Source organism: Dromaius novaehollandiae, chromosome 2 (genome assembly GCF_036370855.1).
Source record: "Dromaius novaehollandiae isolate bDroNov1 chromosome 2, bDroNov1.hap1, whole genome shotgun sequence".
NCBI lineage: Eukaryota > Metazoa > Chordata > Aves > Casuariiformes > Dromaiidae > Dromaius > Dromaius novaehollandiae.
In genome coordinates, this window is record NC_088099.1 from 160650516 (window position 1) to 160675100 (window position 24585).

At 36.1% G+C, this 24585-nt stretch overlaps 1 protein-coding gene across 7 annotated transcripts in view; it reads left to right on the plus strand.

Annotated features, from left to right (window-relative positions):
• EFR3A (EFR3 homolog A) overlaps positions 1–24585 on the plus strand; it is an 82983-nt gene that overhangs the window by 36113 nt on the left and 22285 nt on the right. For 4 of the 7 annotated variants that reach the window (XM_064507882.1, XM_064507877.1, XM_064507879.1 and 1 more), the window contains 9 exons: positions 479–600; positions 689–733; positions 3709–3858; positions 9483–9620; positions 16610–16688; positions 18343–18478; positions 19429–19593; positions 20888–21002; positions 22867–22918. In XM_064507882.1, coding sequence (XP_064363952.1) covers positions 479–600; positions 689–733; positions 3709–3858; positions 9483–9620; positions 16610–16688; positions 18343–18478; positions 19429–19593; positions 20888–21002; positions 22867–22918 — 1002 coding nt within the window. The remainder of the gene's footprint in view (positions 1–478; positions 601–688; positions 734–3708; positions 3859–9482; positions 9621–16609; positions 16689–18342; positions 18479–19428; positions 19594–20887; positions 21003–22866; positions 22919–24585) is intronic. The other 3 variants (XM_064507883.1, XM_064507884.1, XM_064507880.1) reach the window with 2 other exon arrangements.

Here is a 24585-nt window from a genome sequence, read left to right on the forward strand (position 1 = left end):
ATGCCAAAAAATTACTAGTTAACCTGCCAGTGACAGTATACCATTTCATTGCTTGAATGTATCCTTAAACTGAGTGCATATGGCAAATCATTTTAAGATTTTGTGCATAAATAAATGAACCTTTTTGCAGCTCATCCTGAGTACTGTGAAGTTAGTATTTACAAGAATTAATGACTTCTAGTATTCAAGTATTAGCTGTTTCCGTATTGCATATTATGTTGTATTTCATGTAGTTGCATCATTTCATAATGATGTAAATGCAGTTCTAATGGAAAGCCTTTAACAGCAAAACACTCCAATTGAACTTTTACCTCTCTGAAGTTAAATATTTAAGTATTGTTAAATCTGGATTTTTATTATTTTTTTATGCAAGGTTTAATGTAACTTCCAAAATGAAAGATTCATTATTTTCTTAGGATTCATGATTTTCTTTTACAAAATTGATTTCAAAAGCTTTTCTAAAATGCCTCTTTTCCAGTTTGTCAAATTTGCCAACATTGAGGAAGACACCCCTTCATATCACAGACGCTATGACTTCTTTGTGTCTCGATTCAGTGCCATGTGTCATTCATGTGATCACGATCCAGAAATACAAACTGAGTAAGTGCCAGTCTGTATGTATGTATTGTGGAGAACCATCTGACATGTTAATATAGTCTGCAATACAGTTTTTATTATGACATTTCAGTTCATTTCATGGGAAGAAGATAGCACCAAATATTGAAAATCTTAGGTGGGTAGAACTGGTAGAGTATTTAAGTGGAATTTTACCTGCGTAATGTTGGGTTGCATGGATTCTCTTCAGAAAGGCACTACTTATTGCTGGAAATGTATGAGAGTTGCATAACTCATTTAAGAAATTAATGGGCTACTTATGTGAATAGCAAACGTGTACTTTAAGTCTGTTATTTCAGAATTACTTATTAAAATTGCATTTCCCTAGATGTCTGCAGTATGATACTGTGTGAAACAGAAATGCCTGCATGAATTAGTATTACAAATTTTCACAGTATTATGTAAGCACCACATTTTTTTTACTTTAGCTCCCCCTGGTGATGTGTTCTTTATATGAGTTGGTAATACTTAAAACTTGAGCATTTTAGACAATTTAAGGCTTTTCAAAATATATGATTGGCATTTCTCTTGTGCTCTTCTCTTCTGCTTCCAGGCCTTACATTGTTCAGGCAACTGGGTGTTAAATATTTATACAGCCCTTTGGGTCCAGTATTGTTACGTTTAGTGAAGCTAAAACAGAAATGGTAAACCGCTTGCTAGCCCTGAAACATTTCATAGTAGATCAGGATATGAAACTCAGCTCAGGATTTTAGCATTTCTTCCAACTTTACTCCCCCTCAAAGAAGAGAGAGAATTTCAGTGAGAAACTGGAACATGGATTGAATTAAGACAAGTGGACCTACCCTGACTGATCGACCAAGTGTGACCTACCATGCTGAAGGATACCCCAAAGCTATATACCTCAAAGCTGTGGTTCTTATTAGAGTGAGAGAATTATGTTAATCTTCTGCTTTTCAGATTTTCAGCCTGCGCTGTCATTTGTGCTTCCGTTCTATCACTGTCAGTGTTGTGATGCGAGTACTTCAATTTGCAATGTAGATGTAGCCTTAGACAGGGAAGAATTTCATCCTCATGACATAAAACTGTATTCGTGACCTTGATTTAAATTTAGTCTCTGCTTTTGGAGACTTATATGAGCTGCCTTTAGAGGAATGAAACCTCTTCTGTCAGAAGAACTGTGGTGGAATTTGATGCTGTGCAGTCCTTCGGTAGCATAACCTTCTTCTCCCCCCTCCCCCCTGTAACCTTCTGTACAATGGTAAGAACATGAAATTTGTGTCAGTGGCATCCTGATATGCAAAAAGGTGGCCTTCCCATGCCCATGTGTAGCACTAAAAGTTTCTACTCAGGATAATCACATTTGTAGCAGTGGGGCCTTTTCACATCATCCAAGGCAGTTTGACTGTGGTTCATTTTACAGAGATCTATAGAACAATTGGTCTCCCTTATGAAAAGTAACTGTTCTTGGAGCTGACATACCAGATTTGCTGTAGGGACTGAGGTGATTCAACAGAGTGGATGAGCTATGACTCCAGATTAAAATACTAAATGCAGGTATCAGAAGTAGTCAGTGCAGCTGATAGAGCCTAGGGAGTAATTCAGCTCATCCTAAAGTAACTGTCCACCTGAGTGGCTTGAGGTTCCACTGCTCTGTACGCACCTAGACAGGTGATATAGGTTTCTGAATCTCAAACTGAATGTCACCTGGTAAGTGGGATTCCCCTTTCAGCGGGGGAGACTGTGAAAAAATGTTTAAGTGATGGAATTCTAGGAGCTGTGTCCGAAGTGTCAGTCAAAGATTTTTAATGTTGGAATAGCACAGCTGCATGGTAGTTGCACTACAGCAATAGCAAGCACTTTTCTAGTTGTCTGTACTTCTCCATCATTCCCTGTTCTATTTGTAACCATATTAAAAGTGTCTTGAAAGCCCTAGAAGCACTAAGTTCCTGATACTGGATCCTGATTGAATGCATGTGATTTTCTTCAGAAATAGCCGAAAAAGAGGTCTGCGGTCTTAAGTATTTATAAATTAAAATATGACAAAAATACAAATCATAGAGTTCAGTTAGTTCTATAGTTCATCTAGCAAATGTTTTATTGCAGTGAATATGACTGAACAAAGGCTAGTGATGTTCATAATGAAATTAAGCTTTTAAAATTTGAGGGATTTATTTTAATAGAAATATTTTCAAATTTTATCAAAGCTTGGCAGTGCTTGTTTTAGTTGATGTCTGTATCAACCTTTCTTGTACTTGTTTTCAGTAGTAAAGTTCTATTCCTGGCACTCATGATAATGACTAATGTCTATTACCACTTCAACAAAGAAGTGGTATTTTGTGATTCTTTTCAGTTGTACAGCCTCTTATGTACAGATTCTTCTGAAACCTATTTTTTCTTCAACAATATAATGAAAATAGCTAATTCTTAGATTAAGTCTTTGTTAGAACTTATGTTCACTTTTCCTTTTGTTGTTGTTGTTGATCATTTCTTGGTTAACTTTGTTCAAATGGCTTTAGGACCAAGGAGATGTTTCCTTTTATGTGTCAGGCTTAAGTTGGTAGAATTAATTTCTTGCATGCCTTCCATCTTGTTTATTTATCATTGTTAATCTTGCACAAATCTTTAAAGATTTTTTTCTGGTTAAACTGCATTCTTAGTTACAACTCTTAAGGATATGGTCACGTGAATTTGATAGCTATAGCCTCAGCTGGGCTGGAGTAACTCCACGTTTCTTTGGCATTGAGGTAGGCCGAGGTTGTGTACGTTTCAGCTAATGGGTAGTAAGTGAACTGTGTAGCGCTGACTTGTTTTTAACCATGTGACATTCTGCTGGAGGTGGTATGCTCAGTTTGAACGTTCTTTGATCAGTGTCAGCATTGCTCTTAAAGATTGTCTCCTATTTAGTGGTTTATCTTTGTTTTGTCAGCTACTTTATCAGCTATAAAATTGTTTAAAGGTAATGTTAAGTAACCTTAATGAAATTTTCCAGATTACTGCATTTTAGAACTTAACAGAATTCCACACTCCATAATTACACTCCATAATAGGTCAACAGTCATGCTGCAAGGTGCTATTTTTCTCTTTTTTGATAATTCTTCTTTTTTTTTTCTTTTTCCTCCGCTCCTTCCTTAGAATCCGAATTGCTGGAATCAGGGGCATTCAGGGAGTGGTTCGAAAAACAGTTAATGATGAACTTCGAGCAACTATATGGGAACCTCAGCACATGGACAAGATAGTTCCATCATTGCTGTTTAATATGCAGAAAATAGAAGACGTTGACAGGTATTTAAACTTTTAAAAATTGTAAACTCTTTCACAATATGTTAGGTGCAGAGATAAGTAAGTGCAGGTTTTTAGGTGATTCAAATGATCTTGTTAATAGTATTTGTTTAAAATTGGGATTTTACTTCATATTAGTCATTAATAACAACTGTCTCTCCTTTCTGGAATGTTAATTAAAGTGAAGATTGAAAATTTGTTTGCATTGATGTTGAGAATGTGTTAGTCACAACAGAAATGTCACTCTTTTGTCCATCTCTGTATGACAACCACATTGTGTCTAAACACTGTGCAAGTGTAAGAAGTATTTACTGCTAGCACTGGGATATTTTGTGTATATCAAACCAAGTTGAGCTGTGCAAGCAAGCTTAAATACTTATTTTGTGTCCAGCCCTAGCCTCTTCAGAATTTTTCTGGCAGTAGACTCAACAGACTTCCTATAACAACAGGCATTTCATGCTTTTACATGACTTTCAGCTTCCTAAACCTGTCAGCCCTCTCCTTTTTCTTTTTTTCTCTCAGCTGTATGTTTGTCCTCTTTTCTAACTACCAGTACCTGGCTCTTCTCCAAAGCAAATAGGTTTTCTACCTGCCCATTCTTTATCTGCTTACTGCCCACACAATGCATACAGATATCTTCACTTGGATTTTATCTGTGAAGAGTAATCCGAACAAGAGCCCAAGGTTCTGAAACTTTTCTGCAAACAAGGAGACTCTAGTTAGTCTTTGCTCTTTCTTAAGGGCTGCTTAGATGCAAGTGGGCGCTTTACCTCATTACTCTTTACAGTACCATCAAGCTTTTACTTACTTTCCTCTATACAGCAAAATCTTAGACTCAAGTAGGATTTGGATCAACTGCTTAAAGGAGGTCAGTTTATATGTACTCCAGGACTTATTTTAACATTTGAGCAATGCTATAGCAGTGGTTAAAACAAATCTGTCAAAAAGCAACTGTTAATTAGATATCTGAGCTGGGCTGCTTGAAACTTTTCTATAGTATGTGTTCAACAGAAGAAATGACTAATGATTTTCCAAATGGCAGATAGGGGCCTTTTATCATGCACATGTGACACACGAGCTGAAAACAATATTTATAAATTGTTGATCTGGTGGCCTTAAATAATGCTACAGAGAATTTCTCATTTTGTTTTACATGTGACTTCATATTTGTGGAGAGCAAACAGAGGCATCTTGAAGAGTAGGAGTAAGAAACATATTTTTCTGGCAGATGGAATCAAAGCATGATGTGAGAAAGATGAGAGTTTCCAGAAAATACCCTAGCTCAAGTCCAGAGAAAACAAGCATTTGTAGTTAATGCTGAAGTATGCATACGTAAAGCTTATTTTAAAGATCAGCGTAACTTACTTGTGGAACTGTAAATTCAGAACTTAATTGAAGATTCTTCTGGGTACATATGTCAGGTTAGACACTTCTTGGAGTTAAGAACTGAATATTTAAAAAACCTTTTTTAGAGTTAATTATATTTGTGGATGTCACTATTTGTGCATAGGCCTGCATGGATGTTCTATTTAGGTGACTATGAGATATTTGCAAATGTAATGTATAACCTAGTCTAAAAGTCAGGCTGCTTTCTTGATTAGTTTTACTTCAGTACTATTCGGTTTTACAAAATAACCGTCATTCATACTAAAATGAAATACGAGATATTGCCTTTACCCTTAGTGACTCTTTCTCCCTTTTATGTCTTCTAGAAGAAATTTCCAAACAGTCAGTTATATATGTCAATTTATGTACATCAGTAAAATGGGGAAGGGAATACGTTAACCCCAAGATGCATTAAATTGGAAATGGAAAGGATGTTTTAACTTAAGGGTTTGTAACATTCTTCAGAATATCTGTAAAGCTAAAAATGACAGCCTTATTTAAGTCAGGAGACTCTAGCACATGTTACAGACTTCAACTTAAATCTTTTAATATATCCACAATATTGATACAAATTCTGTTTCGGAGGAATGTATTTCTTTCGCAGGGTGATTGAACAATAACTGAATCACAGTCAAATATTTCTATAGTTACTGCACTCGACAGTAGCAGTTAAGTCTTACTTAACATGTCCTATCAGATTAGTTGGCCAATTCCTGTTTTTGTGATATTAGAGAAGTCATAGCCGTGAGGTATTGAATTGCTTGGAACCAATTTAATCCTGTGGTTAAGTGTTTGCTATGGAAACTGCTGTACTTTAAGATGTTACTCTTTCAGTTCCTTCTTGCCACCTTTTCTGATGGAGATTATGCACAAGGGAGCTGGCAGAACAGATGAAATGCGTAAGGATTACTTATTTTATTGCAAAATGCATTCCTGGTTCACTGTGGACCTGTGGTGATAGTGAAAGCCTCAACACAAACGGGTGATAATTGCTGTTGGATTTGTCAGAGGTTTTTTGATCATGGTCTGAAAACCTGGAGCCTTACCCTTGTTTGTCAGCAAAACAAAATGAGTATGAATTGCTTATTTGAATTCAGAAATTTGAGAGGCAATATATAAAATTTTTTTAAAAAACTAAAAAGTTTAAGTAGTAATTTTATATTCCCTGTCTTTTGCCTGATAACGCTAAGGAGCACTCATCAGTGAGAAATATTTATAGGCAGATGCTGCAAAAGTTCAAAACAAAAAAGTGATCCCTAGAGACAGTGGGAGATAACCTTGCATGTTCTGATGCTCCGTATCCTAAAAGCTTTTGTTTCAGATGAGGAAGATTGTTCTGCAATTTCTTCTTGCAGCCTAGGCTAAAACAGGACTCCAGGCAGTTCTGGGAAGTTAGTTACCTGCTGTGAGATTGCACATGCAAATGCTCAGAAAATAATGTATTCTTACTGCATTTTTAACTAGAATTCTTCCTGATACGCCAGCTCTGTGTGTGTGATGCAGCTCACTGTCTTTCTTTCATTTCATAATACTCCTGTGTTATAGAGAATCGATGTCAAAACAGTAATGGGAATAGCAGCTAGTCCTGCACTGCCATTCATACCTTCTATATTCTGAGAAAGATGACCATATATCTAGAGCACAGTTTAGGCAATACAGGGGGAAAAAAAGGAGGGGGGGATTATATACAGTGTGTCACTCCCTTAAATTTCTAATCGTTATGCATGTGTAAAACTTTCTCCTTACTTATCTAACAAGATTCCTGGGGCTTTTTTATTAATAAAATCTGACATGCTAGAATTACCATTGTAACTTCTTAAAAAAAATAAACAAAATAAAATAAAATAACCAGGCTCGCTAAGATTTTTATATTGCAACTTTTAGATTGCAGTCATGTTGAAATATGGGAAGATCCTTTGCTATTGAAATACCTTACAGCTATGGAGTTGCATCTTCATTTGACTAGTGGCATTTCAATATTCAACTTTTTATAATTCTCTAATGCTGTGGTTTTATGATGCTGGAGAGTGAACATTAACTAAAGCTGACACTTGTAATGAACGTTCTTTTAAATATATTTAACACACGAGCTTGCACTGCAGAACTGAATGAGTTTAAAGTTTTAGTGTACTGATTCCTGCAGTCTGAAATCTAATGCATAGATACACAATTTTAATGTAGGTGACTGAATCCTCACTTAATTTTCTATCTTATGTTTTATGCAGGAAAATTCTTGTGACCTGTAGATACAGTACTGCTTGAAAAGTAGTATTGCATCTCTGGGGCACTGTTTTCATTCCTCCTTCTTTTTCTCCCCTTTCAACCACTCAGTTTAAATGGAACGTAAGTATCATCTTAAAAGTTTAATGGGTGAAGCACTTTGAATTCAGACATACATCCCAGATGCCTTTATTTTGCTGAAGTATTTCAGGTCTCCTTAAGCTGGAAAAGGGGTAACTTTGGGCAGAACAAGGGGCAGGGGGGAAAAGCCAATAACTGCCTTGGAAATGAAAAGCAATGGGAAACTAGTTCTTCTGGAATGGCTCTACCTCTCACTGTTTGCAGTGCAAGTGCTGGTTTTACTAGTAATATGAAGACAGGCTATATCCCCCTCAAAACTCCGTTGTAGAATTTGGGCCTCTGCTTCTTTTGGTTTGTCCGAAACAGGTTGGTTTCTGGAGTTTTTTTCCCATATGTATGTAGCCAGTTTTTAATGCAGTACTCTTATGTGCTTGTTGTACCATATTGATTTTAATTACTCAATCTAATTCCCAATCACCAGGAGAAAGGAGATGATAGCAAATGACTGTATTTGAACTCCACGAAAATTTGGTCATTGCTACTGTTGTTAATGTAAAGCATTAAATCATTGCTTTGCACTGCAGCATTTATTTGGTCTTAGGTTAAAATTTTTGTCTGAAAGAATGTTGTTATTTAAATGCTGATTTTAATTCCTACTTTAATAAATTTAAAGGATTTTTATTTTGAATTAAGACATTATCACTGGTGTATTTTAGTGCCTAAAGAAATAGTAGCAGTTATAACAAACACTCCTCTTCCCTTCCTGTTGTTTTTTCCTCTCCCTCCCAGCATGTCATCATGTTTTATTGTTCCTTACTATCAGTAATAATTTCCGTGATTGAAATAACTGTAATCTTATTGTTAAAGGACAAATTTCTCTGCAAAACTTCTGTAGATTAACACCCTTCAACATGTATTTATTTGATGCGAAGTTTGACAGTCTACATTCTTATGTTCTTATTATTTAGTTTCTGACAGAAGAATTCAGTTGCTGTGTTGCTTTTTCACATTTAATGTTTTAGGGGAAAAGAAAATGCTCATTCAGCAAGGGCCACCTTCAAAAACATACCTTGGGGAAATTAATTTTAATATCCCTTTGTATATGGTCTGAAGAATGTAATACTTACAAATGTGAAAGATGGTTCTTTCTTTTCCCAAGTTGTTATTAACATACTATGTGATAAATAAGGGGTTCGACTTGCCCTGCAGTATCATAAATGTGAGGAATAACACGTGGCAAATAAAAAGCAGCTTGGCAAAGCAGTGTATTTTAGTATGATGAAATACTACAGATCTATGTGTACTGATGCAGACACTATAATAAATATTATACTTATCGTTCAGGTCCTCTCTAATAGTAGTATAATGTTAAGGGGCGATCAGTTAAAGTTGAGTAAGTTCTACAGTGTCTAGCTATGAGGTAGCTAAGTGGGTGACAATGGGTGACAATGTTCTAATTATTTGGATCAGACCTTTTTTTTTTTTTTTTTAACTGAAACCATCTGTTACTGCAGAAGAATTGGAGTTTTATTTTACACTCGCCCACATAGTATGAATTCAGTTGTGGGCAGGTGAATGAGATCATTAGAACAAAATGACTGGGAGTCAGCCTAAGTTCTTGCATGGTTTCATGGCCTTCATTCATTGTTAATAATGGGTAATAGTTTGTTAAAATGCAGTAGGTAACAAGTCAAGTCAGTATAACTAGCCATTGTTTTTGCCATGTACGTATTTGGTAATACAGTGCTTAGCACTGAATAAATGTGGTCTGTAGTCCTGCTACAAAATAGTGTTTTATTCAGAGTTCTGTTTTGGTGAATATTTCTTAAACGTACGATTCTTGCCTCGAGCAACAGTCTGACTCATGAATGTTTTCAAACTGAGAGCACATACTGTAAGATGTATAGTAATTACTGCAATGTGTTTTTGTCTTATTTCAGTAGAATAGGCCCTCCATCCTCTCCTACAGGAGGAGAGAAAGAGGAAAATCCTGCTGTGCTGGCCGAGAATTGTTTCAGAGAACTGTTAGGACGTGCAACCTATGGAAATATGAACAATGCTGTCAGACCAGTTTTTGCGTAAGTGTGAGATTTATGGAAAAACTTACCCTAACAGACTGATATTTTTCATCCTCTCTGATCACGTTATGTTAAATTCCTTCACTGGTTCCTCCTTTTCAACCCATCAGATTCTACTAACACAGTTATTCTTATCTCTTCAGAAGTGCCCCTTTGTTTAATCTCATCTTTGTCTTGGCTGTTAGCTTAAAGATAGTTATGCAGGAATACTTGTTCCACTTCATAGAAGTGCAATAGAATGATTCTTATGGGTTGTTTCCTCAGCTGACCTTTCTTTTGAATGTAAAACTGCTTGCTCAAGGTGTTAACGTCACATTGATGGCTATTTCAGTTAGCAATGAGGCAAGCCAAGTAAAACTTAAGTAGCACAAAGGAGTATCCTGCCCAAATTAATAAATAAGTTAAGATTTCTACTTTCCTTGCAGTTGTCTTCAAAGATCCATTCTGATATTCTATAAAAACATCTTTGGCGGCTCATTTAGTGTATAGCAGATGTGCAGACATTATGCACGAATGCACGCAGTACAAATTATTGCTGTTATATTAGCTGTCAAGTCCAGCATTTTTCTGTTTTGTCCTTGATATTGTCCCAACTGTTTCCTAAATAAATGAAACATACGAGTACTAAGTATTAAGGTTGCTTGAATCTACTTCTTTCACCTTTGCTGGTGTCTTCAGAGTGGCCATGTTCTCAGGAAAAATATCTTTGTAGGATGTTCTGTACACGGTGGTGCCAGTTTTAAACCATGTCTTTTACTAGTGATGAGGAGAGCTGCTTGCTCCTTGTTCTGGATTTTCAAGATATCCACCTGTTGCGGGAATATCTGCTTTTAGATGGTCTACTGCTTTTCACCAAGACTAAGTGTTCCATGCATACATTGAAGCTACTGAAAGCCTTTTTCAAGTTACTACTCTTAAGCCAGAACACAATGCAAACAGAAGATAGGGAAGAGCTTTTACTTATTAAAGGCGGAAAAAAAACATAACCCTTTTCTTTTTCTTCTACTAAATACAAAGATTTACATTAAGAGCACAAAGGATTAAATACAAAGGCCCATGCTATCATCTTTCTGCCGTGTGCACCCATCATACCAGTCTGATAGAGATTAAGTGCTGCAGAGTTGGATGTTCTGCTTATTAAGAACTTGCATCCATTCCCACATTTGGAATTTAATTTCCATTCCTCCAAAATGCTTGTGATTATTAGTAAACCTTTGTGTGCTAAGCATAGTCTGGATGGACTATTTGAACTCCTTTAAGTTCCCTTTAGGGGCTGATGTCTAAACTTCATCAGGATATGCAGTTACTTCAGTCCACTTCAGTATCAGAAAGTTTTCCAGAAGTAATTCCTGATTCCCAAGAGTAGAAAGCTTGAACTTTGTTTTCAGTTTGAGAAGGTGTCATGCTTGCATTTCATGGCATAGATCCAGAGCTTTATATATTCAGAGTGCTATTTCCAGCATGATTTCTTGTTGTATTATGTGTAATCCTAAGGACCTGCCTGAGTCTCTGTGTACCTTTCGACTCTACATGCTGCATTTGTATATGGAAATCACTAGATAATGATGAGTTATCTTTATAGTCTCTATTTTGTGTTCCATTTCAAGAAGAGGGCAAAATATTTTTTCATAAAATACTGCTATAAAGATTTTGTATTTTTGAAGAACAAGAGATGCAGAAAACGAAATTTCCAAGACGCTCTTCCTAAACAAAAAGGTAGAACTATGTCTGATCAGCTTTACTTTGTGAATGAGCAGAACTGGTATGAAGAAAGACTGAGACAGTACAGTTGCTGCATATTTATTTTTAAAAAAGTGACTTAGGTTATGTATTCTTGATTAGAAAGCAGTTGCTGCTAATATTTTCCTTTGTTCAACACCTTTTTTAAAAGCTCTGGAAAGAAAAATAGGGCCAGTTATTATGACACTGGAGATGAAGGTTCAGTTTTGCAGTTGAAGGGCTCGCTTCATATGACATTGGAGTGTCAGTCACCATGTTATTACTTCCCCGTTCTGAAAACAGAGAGAATAGTGCTTCTTATATCATGAGGCTGAATATATCCAAAGACTGAAGGATTTAAGCATAATGAATGGAGTTCAGATCTGAAGTTAGTCCCCTGGTGGGGCTTTGAGTTGACCTTAATTCTCCTTGCCTTTAGCAGAAAATCTCCATTGTTATAAGTGTCTCTAGTGACTAGAAACTCTCAAATTCTCATTTTTAACGAAATCTGACAGATCAATCTGGCAAACTGCTTAATGAAAGTCAAAGTTCATATGGTTTGAAAAGATTGCTTATTGTGTGTCAACAATCACAAGTTATTTAAATTTACCAGAATTTTAGCATTAATTTGCGATAGTGAATGGATTTGGCGTATACTGAGGGGTAAAGAAGTCTATTGAATATAAACAGCTTTCCAAGTATAACAAATTATGCCCCGTTCATTTCACCGTATTTCTATTCATAGGAGTTACCACATAATTTGTGTAAGGTTTTCTAATAATAGCAGAAAATTGGTGTTTAGAATTCTTTAAGTCATGATGTATGAGAAGATTTTTTTGTGTATATTTCTGTTGCTTTCTAAATAAGGAATTGCACAATCAAGACACGCTGAACTCTACACGATAATGTATTCTGTAAACACTCTCTTTACTCTGGAGGACAGCATATTCCTGTAACCTTGCTTTATCTTTACACAGTATAATGGTTTTGACTCTGATTCACTTTTATTTAGTTAAGCTCTGAATATGTTAACTCTTTTTTTCAGTGCTCTTAAATACCTCTGCTCTTAAATAGGATTGATTTTTAGGCTCAATTCCAAATTCTTTCCGGTGTTTTCTGAATACAGATGAGAAACGTAACACAAATCTGCATAGGACTCATGGTAGTATTGCTAATATTGCAAGAAATAGCAGCATGCACTGCTTCATATTAAGCTTAAAAATGTGTATCTTACTGAAACTGTTTTATGATGCGACTACTTATGATGCTACTTTGACATCACTTACAGTTACATTGCCAAAGGAGAACCAGAGACTGGATTGGAGCTTGAGGAGTATCACTGTAAAAATTTTAACCTGACTAGATAACCTTTCTTTCAGTTTTAATACCAGGCTTTCACGATGCTTGTGTTTTAATGCTTCACTTTTTATGAAATACTAATAGTAAAGTGAATTTTGACAATGGCTTTCACTTATTACTGTGTTAAGCTTTCGGATGCAAGCTTGCACCCTGTTTATTGCCCTTATATTATGACCTGTTTTCCAGTAAGGCAAATTAAAAATAAATTATTTCCTCATACTTGTAGATTTGCATGCCAACTGTACTCTGGCAGCGTTTACTATCTTAATGCAAAGAGACTTTATAATTAAAAAAAAACCTCTAACTTCATTCTTTTTCATTTGCTGCACTTGAATAATATCAGCTGGATGTCATTTTTCTGTTTATATATTGGCACGTGACTGGCATCAGCCTGTCTATGATTCCATGCTTCTGAAAATGCAGAAATAAACATAATAGTAATGTTAAATTGGTATCTCTTGGGTGGCTACCCAGAACCATGCAAAAGGTCTGGAATTCCTTCACCTTTGGAAAGAGGTGAAGGTGCAGGAAGTATTTTCAAAAACTATGTTAATAAGCAGGGCAATGAAAGTGGAGAGCATCTGTGATATCAGTTCAAAAGTAAAATAAAGTTGCTGAAAAATGCTTTCTGTAGAGAGCAAGGGTTCTTCCTGTGTGCTGTGACTCTGTGGAAGTGGATGACAGCAGAAGCCAGGTTTGTGAAAGACTGTGCCAAAAGGACTCGAAGGCTGAAAGCTTAGGGTTGCTTTTCTGTGCAGCTTACCAATTAAATCTGGATGATACTGTATTTATCCCCAGTCTTCTGGCTTTTTACAGAGGCTTCATCTAGAATTTTGTATATACAAATCCCAATGGAAATCAAGCTTGCTTGTCAGGTGTATGTGACTTAATGTGGGTGAATTCAGGGACCATTACTGGCTCTTACTCCATAAAACTGTAACGTGCACCAGTGGTTCTTGCTGTTGCTTTTAATTTGAGAAACCTAACTGTGCAATAGTTGCTACGTATGTACATAAGGCCTTAATGGAAGATAGTCTACCAACCCCAAAGTTTTCCAAGACTAGGAAAGACACTTTTTTAAAGTAAATAAAAACTGAGTAATAGGAATATTTTAATTGTTTGCATGAAAAAAATGATAATCAACAGTTTGTGGTTGAAGTAGTGAGACCTACAATGACTGTGTTCAGGTCTTGAGCCCCTGCCTTATTTGAGAACACCTCACCCAGGTGAGGATATTTGAAAATCTTTTCCTTGCCAGAAGAAATCTGACATTGCTATGGATTGGAAAAGAGTTATCTTGATTTAATGTTTGAACCAATGTTTTCCATGCCTCATCCCTGGAGCCTGGACTGTCTGTCTATGGAAGATGGGCAGTTGGAAGTGCTGTCTTGAGCTTGAAGAGAGCCTCCAGGCTGTGAAATGGAGGCATATTGCTGTGTTGGACAGATCACGCAGTAATATTCACAGGTTATAGCAGCCTCAGGCAGAACCACAGCCCACACATGAATTTCAACTAATTGAGAATCCTTCTTTCTTAAAGTGTTTCTTTCTTTCATGAGGCTGACTAATCAAATGCCCTTTCCTGCATAAAGTTGCATGATACTCAAAGAGGTAGTCATCTTTCAAAAGCTACATGAAACTTTCACCCCTTAAAATGTTGCTTCAGAGTTTGTCATTTGTTAATTCAGTGTTAAAAAGGTTTATTAGAGGATAACCTCTATTAAAAGAACCATAGGGCTGGAAAATTTTACGTAAGATATGAGTTGATTTAAAAATAAGTAAATAAATGCACCATGCTGAAAATATAACGTAGTGCCTTTTTTTCCCAAAAAAAAGCTACATTGAATACACTGCCTGCATTATGACAAGTAAAATATATGACCTATAAGAGTCTAATACTCTTTATTTTTTTAACTCTTTTTTTGAGAAGGAAAATTCCACTACACAAAGTATATTGTGTGCTGAGCAAGTTACACACAACGCTAGCCTAGGCTGTCACCTTTCCATCAGTTCTGCTACCTGAAGCAGCTAATTCTTTGCCTTTCTGAAGAAAGAAAACTATCTCTTGTTTTGAGAGGAAAGGACTTTCAAAAGCTTCAATAGTAGTTGACAGTAATCTGCTTGAATGGATCTTTGGGGCAGATAAAGAAGAACTGTCTAGAGGAACAGAGAACACATGCTAGCCTAAATGATTAAAGGATTGGCTTCAATCTGGAGAAGATAGTGGAGAGTATAGTTTTGTATCTGATGAGACAAAAAGAAAATAGGTTAGCTAAAATAAATGTCATGTAAAAGAAATGATGGATGGTACTGGAATGATAATAGGGAGAAAGAAGAAATGAATGCATATATCGTGAGCCACTAAGCCTTGAAGGATTCGAAGAGGTAATTTTGTTCATCTTTCTGCCCTAAGGCAGGATTAAATATACCTGCATGTTTGGAATGTGCACCAGAAAGGCATCTTTCCCCAGGAGGTAGTCCAATTTAATAGTTAATAATGCAAATATTGCCATTATCTTTGTAGATGAACTTATGCATTTGATGTTCCTGAAAATGTTGCTCCAGTAAGGGTTTCTATTACAAGGATGCAATATGTCAAAATGTGAGTACACTTTCTTAGCTCTGCAATGGACTGCAAGATAATTTAGGGGAGAAGAGGGGGTAGTTTTATGCCGACTGGTTTAATCACCCTTGAAGGAGAGCTGTGTACTCTACTGGGTCACTAGGCTGGTAGCAGCTGGCCAGCAAGTTAATTGGGATCTCTAGATTCTAGGCAAAGTAAGTTAAAAGAACCGTTTCAATTCTGGAGTATATGAATGTTGACTTCTTTTACGTGTCTACTTTCAAGTCTTTAATTCTGAAGTATCTTCAGATGTTTACTATGTTTTGGGGGTAAGGTCAGACAAAGTTATTCTGTAGCTGAGATACCAGTTTAGAAACTGCCCGAATTCAGTCTCTAAGAAAATATATATATTCTTACCTAAATCATTCTTATTAACAGGCATCCCAAATCACGCTTTTTCACTCTTTTAAAAATGCACATATCTTTGTCATACCTTTCCAGATACTCAGTTCTGCACTCTGGAAAATTTGAAAATTTGTGCCCTATTCATAGTTTTCAGGATGGTACTTAAGCAGTATTTCTTGTTGTCTTCGCATGTAACTCTGATAAGGGTTTTAATCAGTGATTCCTGTCAATGACGGTATATTTTAAGAGAAACTGTGTTATTTGTTGTTCTGTTTTGATATTCCTTGCAGAAAGTGTTGTAAGGTAAGTGAAATGCTTTAGAACAATATGGAAGGGGGTACAAAGAGTAGCTTTTTTAACTTGCTGTTTTTCATATATGTTTTTTCATGAAAGCACTGTAAAAATGAAAGTAGTTCTCCAAGTCTCTGTTCTGGGCATTCATAGTATTCAAGCTTAACTGCTTTGTAGCTAGTGAGTGAAAAGACCTGCTTTATTTTATATAGAGAAAAGTTTGTCAAAGTATAATAACCATCTACTCCAGTGTGATGTGTGGGGGGGTTTTTTATGCGTAAATGAGCATATAATGTCCCATCCTTTTTTATGTGTGCCCTTTGTATGAAAACAGTGTATTCTAAACTGCATATCTTTGATATGAATAGATTCCTTTAATTCCTGAATATGAAAGATCAGTTTTGGTTAAGGGAATATCTGTTACTGCCAAACATTTTATAATCACATATTAAACGAAACACTCTGCTGAAGTGTGAGCTTTATCACCTAGTCAATAAGCTAGATGAGAGGCTGGAAGGTACAGCTGCAAGTACTTTTAAAATTAGAAGTGAGGAAATAATCCCTTTGAGGTGGATTTTGAGGAATGTGTAAGGTGCTATTTATGGTATGTCTTCAATGTCATTGTTTTAAATCTCTAAATTTTTGGTTACAGACATTTAGACCATCATAGACTATGGGATCCCAATGAATTTGCTGTATCCTGCTTCAAAATCATCATGTATTCTATACAGGTAGGTTTGTTTTAGGGTGGTTTTCCTCACACATGTTTTGAACACGTGAGACAGGGTTAAATGCTTACCTCGTGATGATGATAGACAGTAGATGGAGTCAAACAATCCAGAAAATTGCTTCCCAGAATTCTTTAAAGGGTAACTTACACTTCACTGTGATTTGTGATCAGAAGTTGGTTAATATTTGAAAAGTTTTTATTAGGCTTATTAGCCTAGGCTCTATTAGGCAATTAGTAGGCTTGTGGAAGGAAATAAAGATATTAAGAAATCCTCAGGAGAAGGTAGTGTGGAGGTCCCTCAGCAAGTCCCAGAACAAGAAGTAGGATAGCCATGCTGATCTGACATTGTGTCTGATAAATATCTTCTAGGTTGCTTATGTTTCCAGCCAATGCACTGTGTTGGTTTTAGAACCCAAGAAACATGCAGAGGTGTTATGCTAATCAATTTTTACCAGTAGGCAACCATTGTTGTCCATAAACATTTTAAGTCTTGGATTGCATCAAGCACAAACACCCAAAATATAAAATTACCACAGAATTCAAGCTCTGGATATGCATGATTTTTCTTGATGTGTCCTGTTGCACATACCTATCACTGAAGTGAGGTCAGTCTTTACTCTGATAAAATTATAATGTCAATAAAATCTGGCTCTTCCTGCTGAAATTCAGTGTAGGTGTATGGAGAGTGATATTCAGGAGCAGCCCTCAGAAATGAGATCTTTGGATTATAATATAGCTATGGAAACAACATTTTAGTTCTTCATCGTCAAATAGCAGATTAGAAGTCAAGAACTGTTCAGAAAGAAATCTTAGTCAAAATGGAAAACATCACTATGGCCTCCATGTTGAGCCAAAGTTTGAATGCTGTGTACAGTCCTTGTCCCCACACTTCAGAAAAAAACTGGAAAACTAGTAGAGAAGAGTGACAAATATTATTAAAGGTTTCTGCATGAGTAAAAATTGGAGGAGGCTACAAGTCTTTAGCCAAAAGGAGGTGGTGGAAGAATAGATGTGAAGGAAGTAAACATATGAATTAATGAGTTGTAGTAGGTTAGTAGGAAATGCTTTTTCTTTCTTTTTTCCTTAGTATGTATTAGTGCAAGGATTCTGGTCAGATTCAAGTAAGGCCCCTGTTTTTCAGGAGTAAAATGAAACTAGGACATGATAGTGAAAACAGGCTGTTATTCACATAACATAAAACCGAGCTGTGGGGATCCTTGCTGCAGAACGTTGTGGATGCTGAAAGCCTACATACTCCCAAAAAGTGATAGGATAGGTTCATGAAAGAAAGCTGGGTTTTCTCAGCTTATGTATCATTTTTTGAGAACAGTTGAAGTCCTCGAACTGCAACTAGCTGAATGAAGTATTGTTGAATGCTTCCGCTATTCTTGTAGATTTTCCTAGATATTTTAATACTGTTTGCTTCTGTATACAGGGCTGGATGGGCCTCTCTTACTTCATGTATCCTGTGGTTCTTTTAATTCATGTTTAGTCCTGTACTGATTGAAATTTAGCCAAATTTGTGAGTAAGAATATTGCAAAATAGAAAAATTGTCCTGAGTATAGCTGAATGGTGTGACTGTTTATGTTAAATAAAGTCACAGATTTTTTTTTTTTTTTTTTTTGGAATGTGTTGTTTTTTTTTTTTTTAATAGGCACAATATTCCCATCATGTAATACAAGAAATACTTGGACACCTTGATGTTCGCAAAAGGGACTCACCACGAGTCCGTGCTGGCATTATTCAAGTTCTTTTGGAAGCAGTAGCAATAGCTGCTAAAGGATCAATAGGTAAGTCATGTTAAATTAATGGTATCAGGTCAAATGGGTTCGTTCTCGAACTGCATGAAAGCAGATATTATTTCATTACTTTTTTCTTCTTTGTGCTGATAAAACATACTTGAAATTTTGTTCAGCAATTTGCAATTAGTCCCATATATGCTTACATGGTCTTTTGACCTTTAATAGATTTATACTCCTTTGCATCAAAAAATTTAGATGTGCTCTTACAATATTGTGTAAAGCAGGAATTTCTGCTTTGTAAGAAGTAACAAAGCCTGAGAACTGCATGTGACTCCAAAAGAATTCAGGAAGACTATTGCTTTGTGATGCATCTGCTATGAGATGACCAGCACTATGGGAGTCAAGAGTAGGATGAGGAAAACTCTCTGTGAAATTTTACCTCAGTAACTAATGAATAGTTCAACATTCATATGCTTACCTTCATCTCTTCCTTAATGTTTTGGGTTTGCTTCATTAACATGAGTCTGAGTCTATCCTTGCCCTCTTTATACAAGACTTGCTTGTGCGTACAAGTAGACTTGTGGAGCCTTTTATCATGTTATGAAAAGAGCTCATTATTTGATCCATTGAATGGAACTGGATTTAATAGCAAGCTCTGAAATAACTGAAACACAGGTGTAAATATCTGCAGTTGTACCCATTACTGATATTTAATTTCAGCAACCACATTTTTTTTGGATCTGTGTAAAACTTGATAATAATGAAACATGCATATATATCTGATTGCTCTTCCTCATTCCAAAATAATTCAGAAAAACATCAGGGTGAACCATATTTCAAAAGTTTCTCTCTAGACCATATCCTTCAAACAGTACATTTCACTTGTTCCTTTCAGGTTAATGTGATTTCTCCTGAAAAGGGTTTGAGAAGGTTAGCTTTTGTTTTCTTAAGGCATCTTTAGCTTGACAGCTGCAGTCATTGTTGTGTGTTGTTTCCAGGCCCAACAGTTCTAGAGGTTTTTAATACGTTATTGAAGCACTTGCGCATCAGTGTTGACTTTGAGCTGAGTGATAGGCGCAGTTCAGCTGGTAGTGCCGCTTTCAGCACAAGCTCCAAGGAGAGTGATGAGAGGATTGTCCAGAATGCTATTATTCAAACAATTGGTGAGTAAGCACAGGTACACAGGCTCGCTTAAAATCCTTCCCCTGCCCTCACTGAGATGGTATTAAAATAGAGCTTGAATTAAAAGAGAGTAATGGTGAGTGTGGGACCCCTGACTGTACTTCTAAATCCCAGGCTTAGTTTGCACGTTTGGCTTCTAAAAGGCTGTTCTTAGTTATTAACTGAACAGATATCTGAGAAGCTCAATGAAAATGCCAGCATTTTGTCAGTTATTGTCCTCTCTATAGTGGACTTTTAATGGGCATGCTGATTATAATGTAATAACCCTTGTAATCATTGCATACATTTGGCACAGCATTAATATTAGTCCTTTTATGAAAATCATATAGCAGGTTCTATATAGTGACATATCTTAGTAGCTATTACTTGACAGCTTGTGGAAACCAACATTAAACATAGCTGCAGTGATGACACCTAATGGCCAGTTGTGCTGCTGTAACTTACTGCAGTACTTTTAAGAGGTATAATACAGAATGATAGCAACCATTCCTGTAAATGATTTCATTAAAATAACCATCCTCTTTTTTCAGATTTTCTCACTATGGTACTGTAATATATATATTGCAGTGTATTTAAAAATGTGTATTCCTTTATATTCCCCCCTTTTCTTTAAGTAATTAAAATTTTATTAATTAAATGATAAATTTGCTTATTACTTGAATCTTTCTGGATCAATAGCAAATATGTAGTAAACTATTTCTCACCATTATAGTAAAACTCCATTTAAATAAAAGTGTATTTAAAAAAGTCTCTTCAAGTAAAACTTTTTTATTCCTTCAAACTGACTTAGAGATTATTGCTGTGTAAAGGCATAGTTGTAAGATAGTCGTATACTTGTGAGACTTCTCTTAGCACACCTTAATATTTAGCGGTAACATAGGAGGCAGAAGTAAATAATAACACTGTGCCCACAAGAAATGTTTACAGTTGCTCACCATTTACAAATTAACAGATGTGACATATATGAATTTTAAATGACATAATTACCCAGGGAAGATGAGATGAGAAGAAAGCCTTAGGGGTTGAAGAAGCAAGTGAGCACTGTGAAAAGACTCTGTGTGCTACTAAGCAGAAATGGTCAGGTGGGTATGTTACAGCCTGAAACAGATCCTAGTTTATTTCCAAAGATACAAGTTACCTAAATGGAATAAAAATTTTGTTCTTAATCTCTCTTGACCTTGTAAGTATATTCCTAATGTTTATAAGGCTTCTCTCATAGACAGAAGAGCTTGATACTTCTCTTTCCCTCTGTGCTTTCACTCCATTTTTGTTTAGGTTTTTTTGGAAGCAATCTCCCAGATTACCAGAGATCAGAGATTATGATGTTCATTATGGGAAAAGTACCTGTTTTTGGGATAACTTCGCAGTCGCTGGATACAAGCCACCTTGGGTCTGTATGACCTTCTGTATTTTAGAATTTCTAACTATAAATTTAATTTTTCAAATCCTGCTAAATCAAGAAGTGAAAAAAATTAAGAATAATGGAATGCAAGTTTTCACTTGTTAAGGACTGTATTAAATGCCACTCATAAACAAGGCAAACACAGTGTCAGCAGTATGAACTCAGTCTCCAAACATGTCACTGATAGCATTCCAATCAAACATTTTCTGCTTATTTTGCTGTCCACATCTACAGTGTTCCTGAAATTATCTACTTAATGGTCTGCTAATTTCTGAATCAGGGAAGTTGAGCTCTAACTATGTTTGTCATAACTTACATATAGTTTTTGTTCTTGCTTCAATCTGTACAAGCTGACTTCGGATTAAGAAATACGCTGCAGAAACTACATAAAAGTTGTTTCACTTTAGATTTTCCCTTTTTTATTTAGAAATAAGAAAAAAGCTGTAGTAGCTCCTGCAATAAACAGATAATAAAATAACTTCCTTATTCTGAATTAATACTTTTGCCTATAATAATAATTATATTTAAAGCCTGCTTTTCTTCAGCATGGGGAGAGTAACCGAGAAGGTTGCCGCTATGCATTCCAAGTATGCATGGATACTTTATGCCATCCATAAATAAGTCTGATCCCCTGCTAGTTTATATAGGAGGTGACTGTCATTCTCCTGGCTTCTTGGCAGCTTTTAATATAATTTAAAACATACCATGTCCCTGCACTGTGGGCAATAATCATCCATGGAAGATGTGAATCTGTCTATGCTGCGCAGTTATGAGGCATCAAGAAGGTATTTGAATTCTGCACTCAGGCTACCAATTTGTGTTGTTTCCCCCCTCTCCCCCATTTATACAGCTTACTGTGATGGGTTCCCTTGTAAGCATGGGGCTCAGTATTTAGTATATTAGTATAATATGCATGTGTCATTCTAAAGAAAGCAGGCTTTGACTGGTGATACGGTCTTGCATTACGTACCTGAAAATTTGGTGTCTGCTACACAAGATACTTGGATGATGGTACCAACTGCATATATCCAGGGTTGTATTCAGTGAAGATGGAAGTTTCTACTGTTACACAGACACCAACTTTTGTAAAGAGGCTTGCTCTTTCTTCATACTGTTTGGTAGACAAAGGGATTTGCACATCAAGAAAATGGATCTTTTTTACTTGCTAGAAAGAGTCTCTTTGAATGGAGCAATTTACCCCAAATATGCTTTTATCCTGTAAGACCTTGCAAGAACAGTGTTGCTGTGACTATATACAGATAGGTATTTAACTTTTTTTTAGTACCAGCAGTTGGAAAATTAAAATGGAAGAATCACAAGCTACGTGTTCTTCCACGTGCCTTCCTGTGATACAAGAACTCTGTGGTTCTTTGGATTTTTTGTGCTAACTTTAGAGCTTGCTCTCTTTAAAGTCTCAAAGTTGCAGTGTCTTATTGAACAAAAAATGTCCTGGACTCGTAATAGACTCAATCACACTTGAATTCAGAAAAATTCTGAGCACTGGTGCTTCTGAAAATGAAACTCAGCATGTATCAGTTGAGCATTTCAGCTAGAAAAGATTTTTAAAATGGTGTATGTGAAGATTTAGATCTGGTCCACATATATCACTTATTTTTTTTTATGTAGTATGTATTTCTTTTTTTAAGCCTTGCTGTAAATATCCCATTCAGAAACACTTGGTTATTGCACCTCTTTTGGAGACATTTGCACCTTATTTGTGATCATCCTGCATTGCCTTCCCACGATGGCTGTACTCGGTTGTCAAACAAGCAGTCATGAGAATGGTGTCTGTGGTGGAATAGTATTTTGAAGATATGCAAAGAAACTAACTTTAAGCTTTTTCTGATTGTAGGGATTTGGGAACTAGGAGGATTCAGATTATGTTGTTGAGGTCTTTACTTATGGTAAGCCTTCTTTGTTCAGTATATTATGTTATAAGCACACAGTGTTTCACTGTATATATTTATACATTTAAGTGCAGTGTTTCTATTCTGTATTATGAAATTAAACATACGTTTATATTAAGTAGATCCTTAGTTCTACTGAATAATATTTTGCTAGCTTCTTAGCAACTATGTTAGAAACTATTCAGGAAATATTCCTCCATCTCTTAGGGTACTGCAGTGACCATCAGCTATAACTGGATCTGCAGATCCAAAAGAATGCCATAGAGTGCGTTGAATTGACTAGTTCTGCAAGCAGTGGTAGCAACTTCAAAGTGAAATTACTTTTGTCTTTGGTATTAGGAAAGCGGTAATTCATAGAATTGATCATATTTTTTTACAGTATAGGAATGGATGCCCATCTCCAAGCCTAAAGCGTCAGGTGTTTCTTTCCTAGCATTTCTCAGTTTTTTGTAAGGTATAATTAAATGTTTTATCACAAATACATTTTTCAAACCTTAACCTTTAAATAGTTTCTGGAAAGTATCAGGGACCTCTTTGCAGCATTTTATGAATGACTAAAATAATGAAACACTTCCCAGCTAGAAGAGACAACTTGTTTGTGGTTCCCATGCACATTTTCTGTAGCTGCTACCAATACAAGTATGCACACATATGTAGAACTTTTGCATGTGTAAGTGATCTGTTGAGGTACTTCTCTGCCCCAGGCAGGGCTGAGAGTCAGGAGCATTCCTGAAGATTATACTTTAACCATATTTGGGAGGAGTCAGAAGGAGTTTCATTTGCTAGTTTTTTGTACAGCACCTAGAGGTGTTTTTTATGTAATTTAAATAGAGCTAAGTTCTGCTAAATTCTCTCTGTTGTGTTTGATGGAATTATCCTAGAGACTTGGTTCTGTCAACCTCTTCTTAAGGATTCAGTCTGAGAAACTATATTTAGAATGCACTTGTCAGGAACTTACTGAACTGTAATTTTAACTCTCTTATTGGCACTCTCTAGTCCTGGCAGTAATTTTAATCGATGTATATTACATTGCTTGCAAAAAATACTCTAAGTAACAATAATATAACAAATTTGAGGATACAGTAATTTGCTTCTGCAGCCTTCTTTTGTCCTCATGAGATGAATGTGTCGTGATCGTTTGGCTGTTTTTCCCACAAGTCTCTGGGTTTATTCTATAAAGAGGAGGTATGTCCTAATGGTAAGAACCAGAACTTGGCGGTAAAGGAGGCTGTTGCCTGTAGAATCCTGGCCTGTTTTGTTGCAGAAGCTGAAAACTGTTAAGTGTCTGAGGAGGGGAAAATTCCATGAAGAGGGATGGTTTCATGACTAAAGCAATAGATTGCCTTTCTGGAAAATGAGTTTCTGTCCCTGCTTTGCCATGAAATTTCTGTGTAGTGCTAGGCAAATCAATTAAACCATTCTTTGCAGGTCAGAATATGAAATCCTGGATTCTGGCTTGCAGTAGACCTGAACCTTCACAGCTGCAATTTAATAATTGAAAACATGTTAGAAGGGACCTCAGGGCTCATCTTGTACACTGTTTCCATTTAAGATGGATCAGCTATGCCTAAACTGTCCCTGACAAGATTTATCTGACCAGTCTCAACAATTTCCATTGAAATCAGTGAGAACTTTTTTTTAATTATTTGGAGTGCTACATAGCC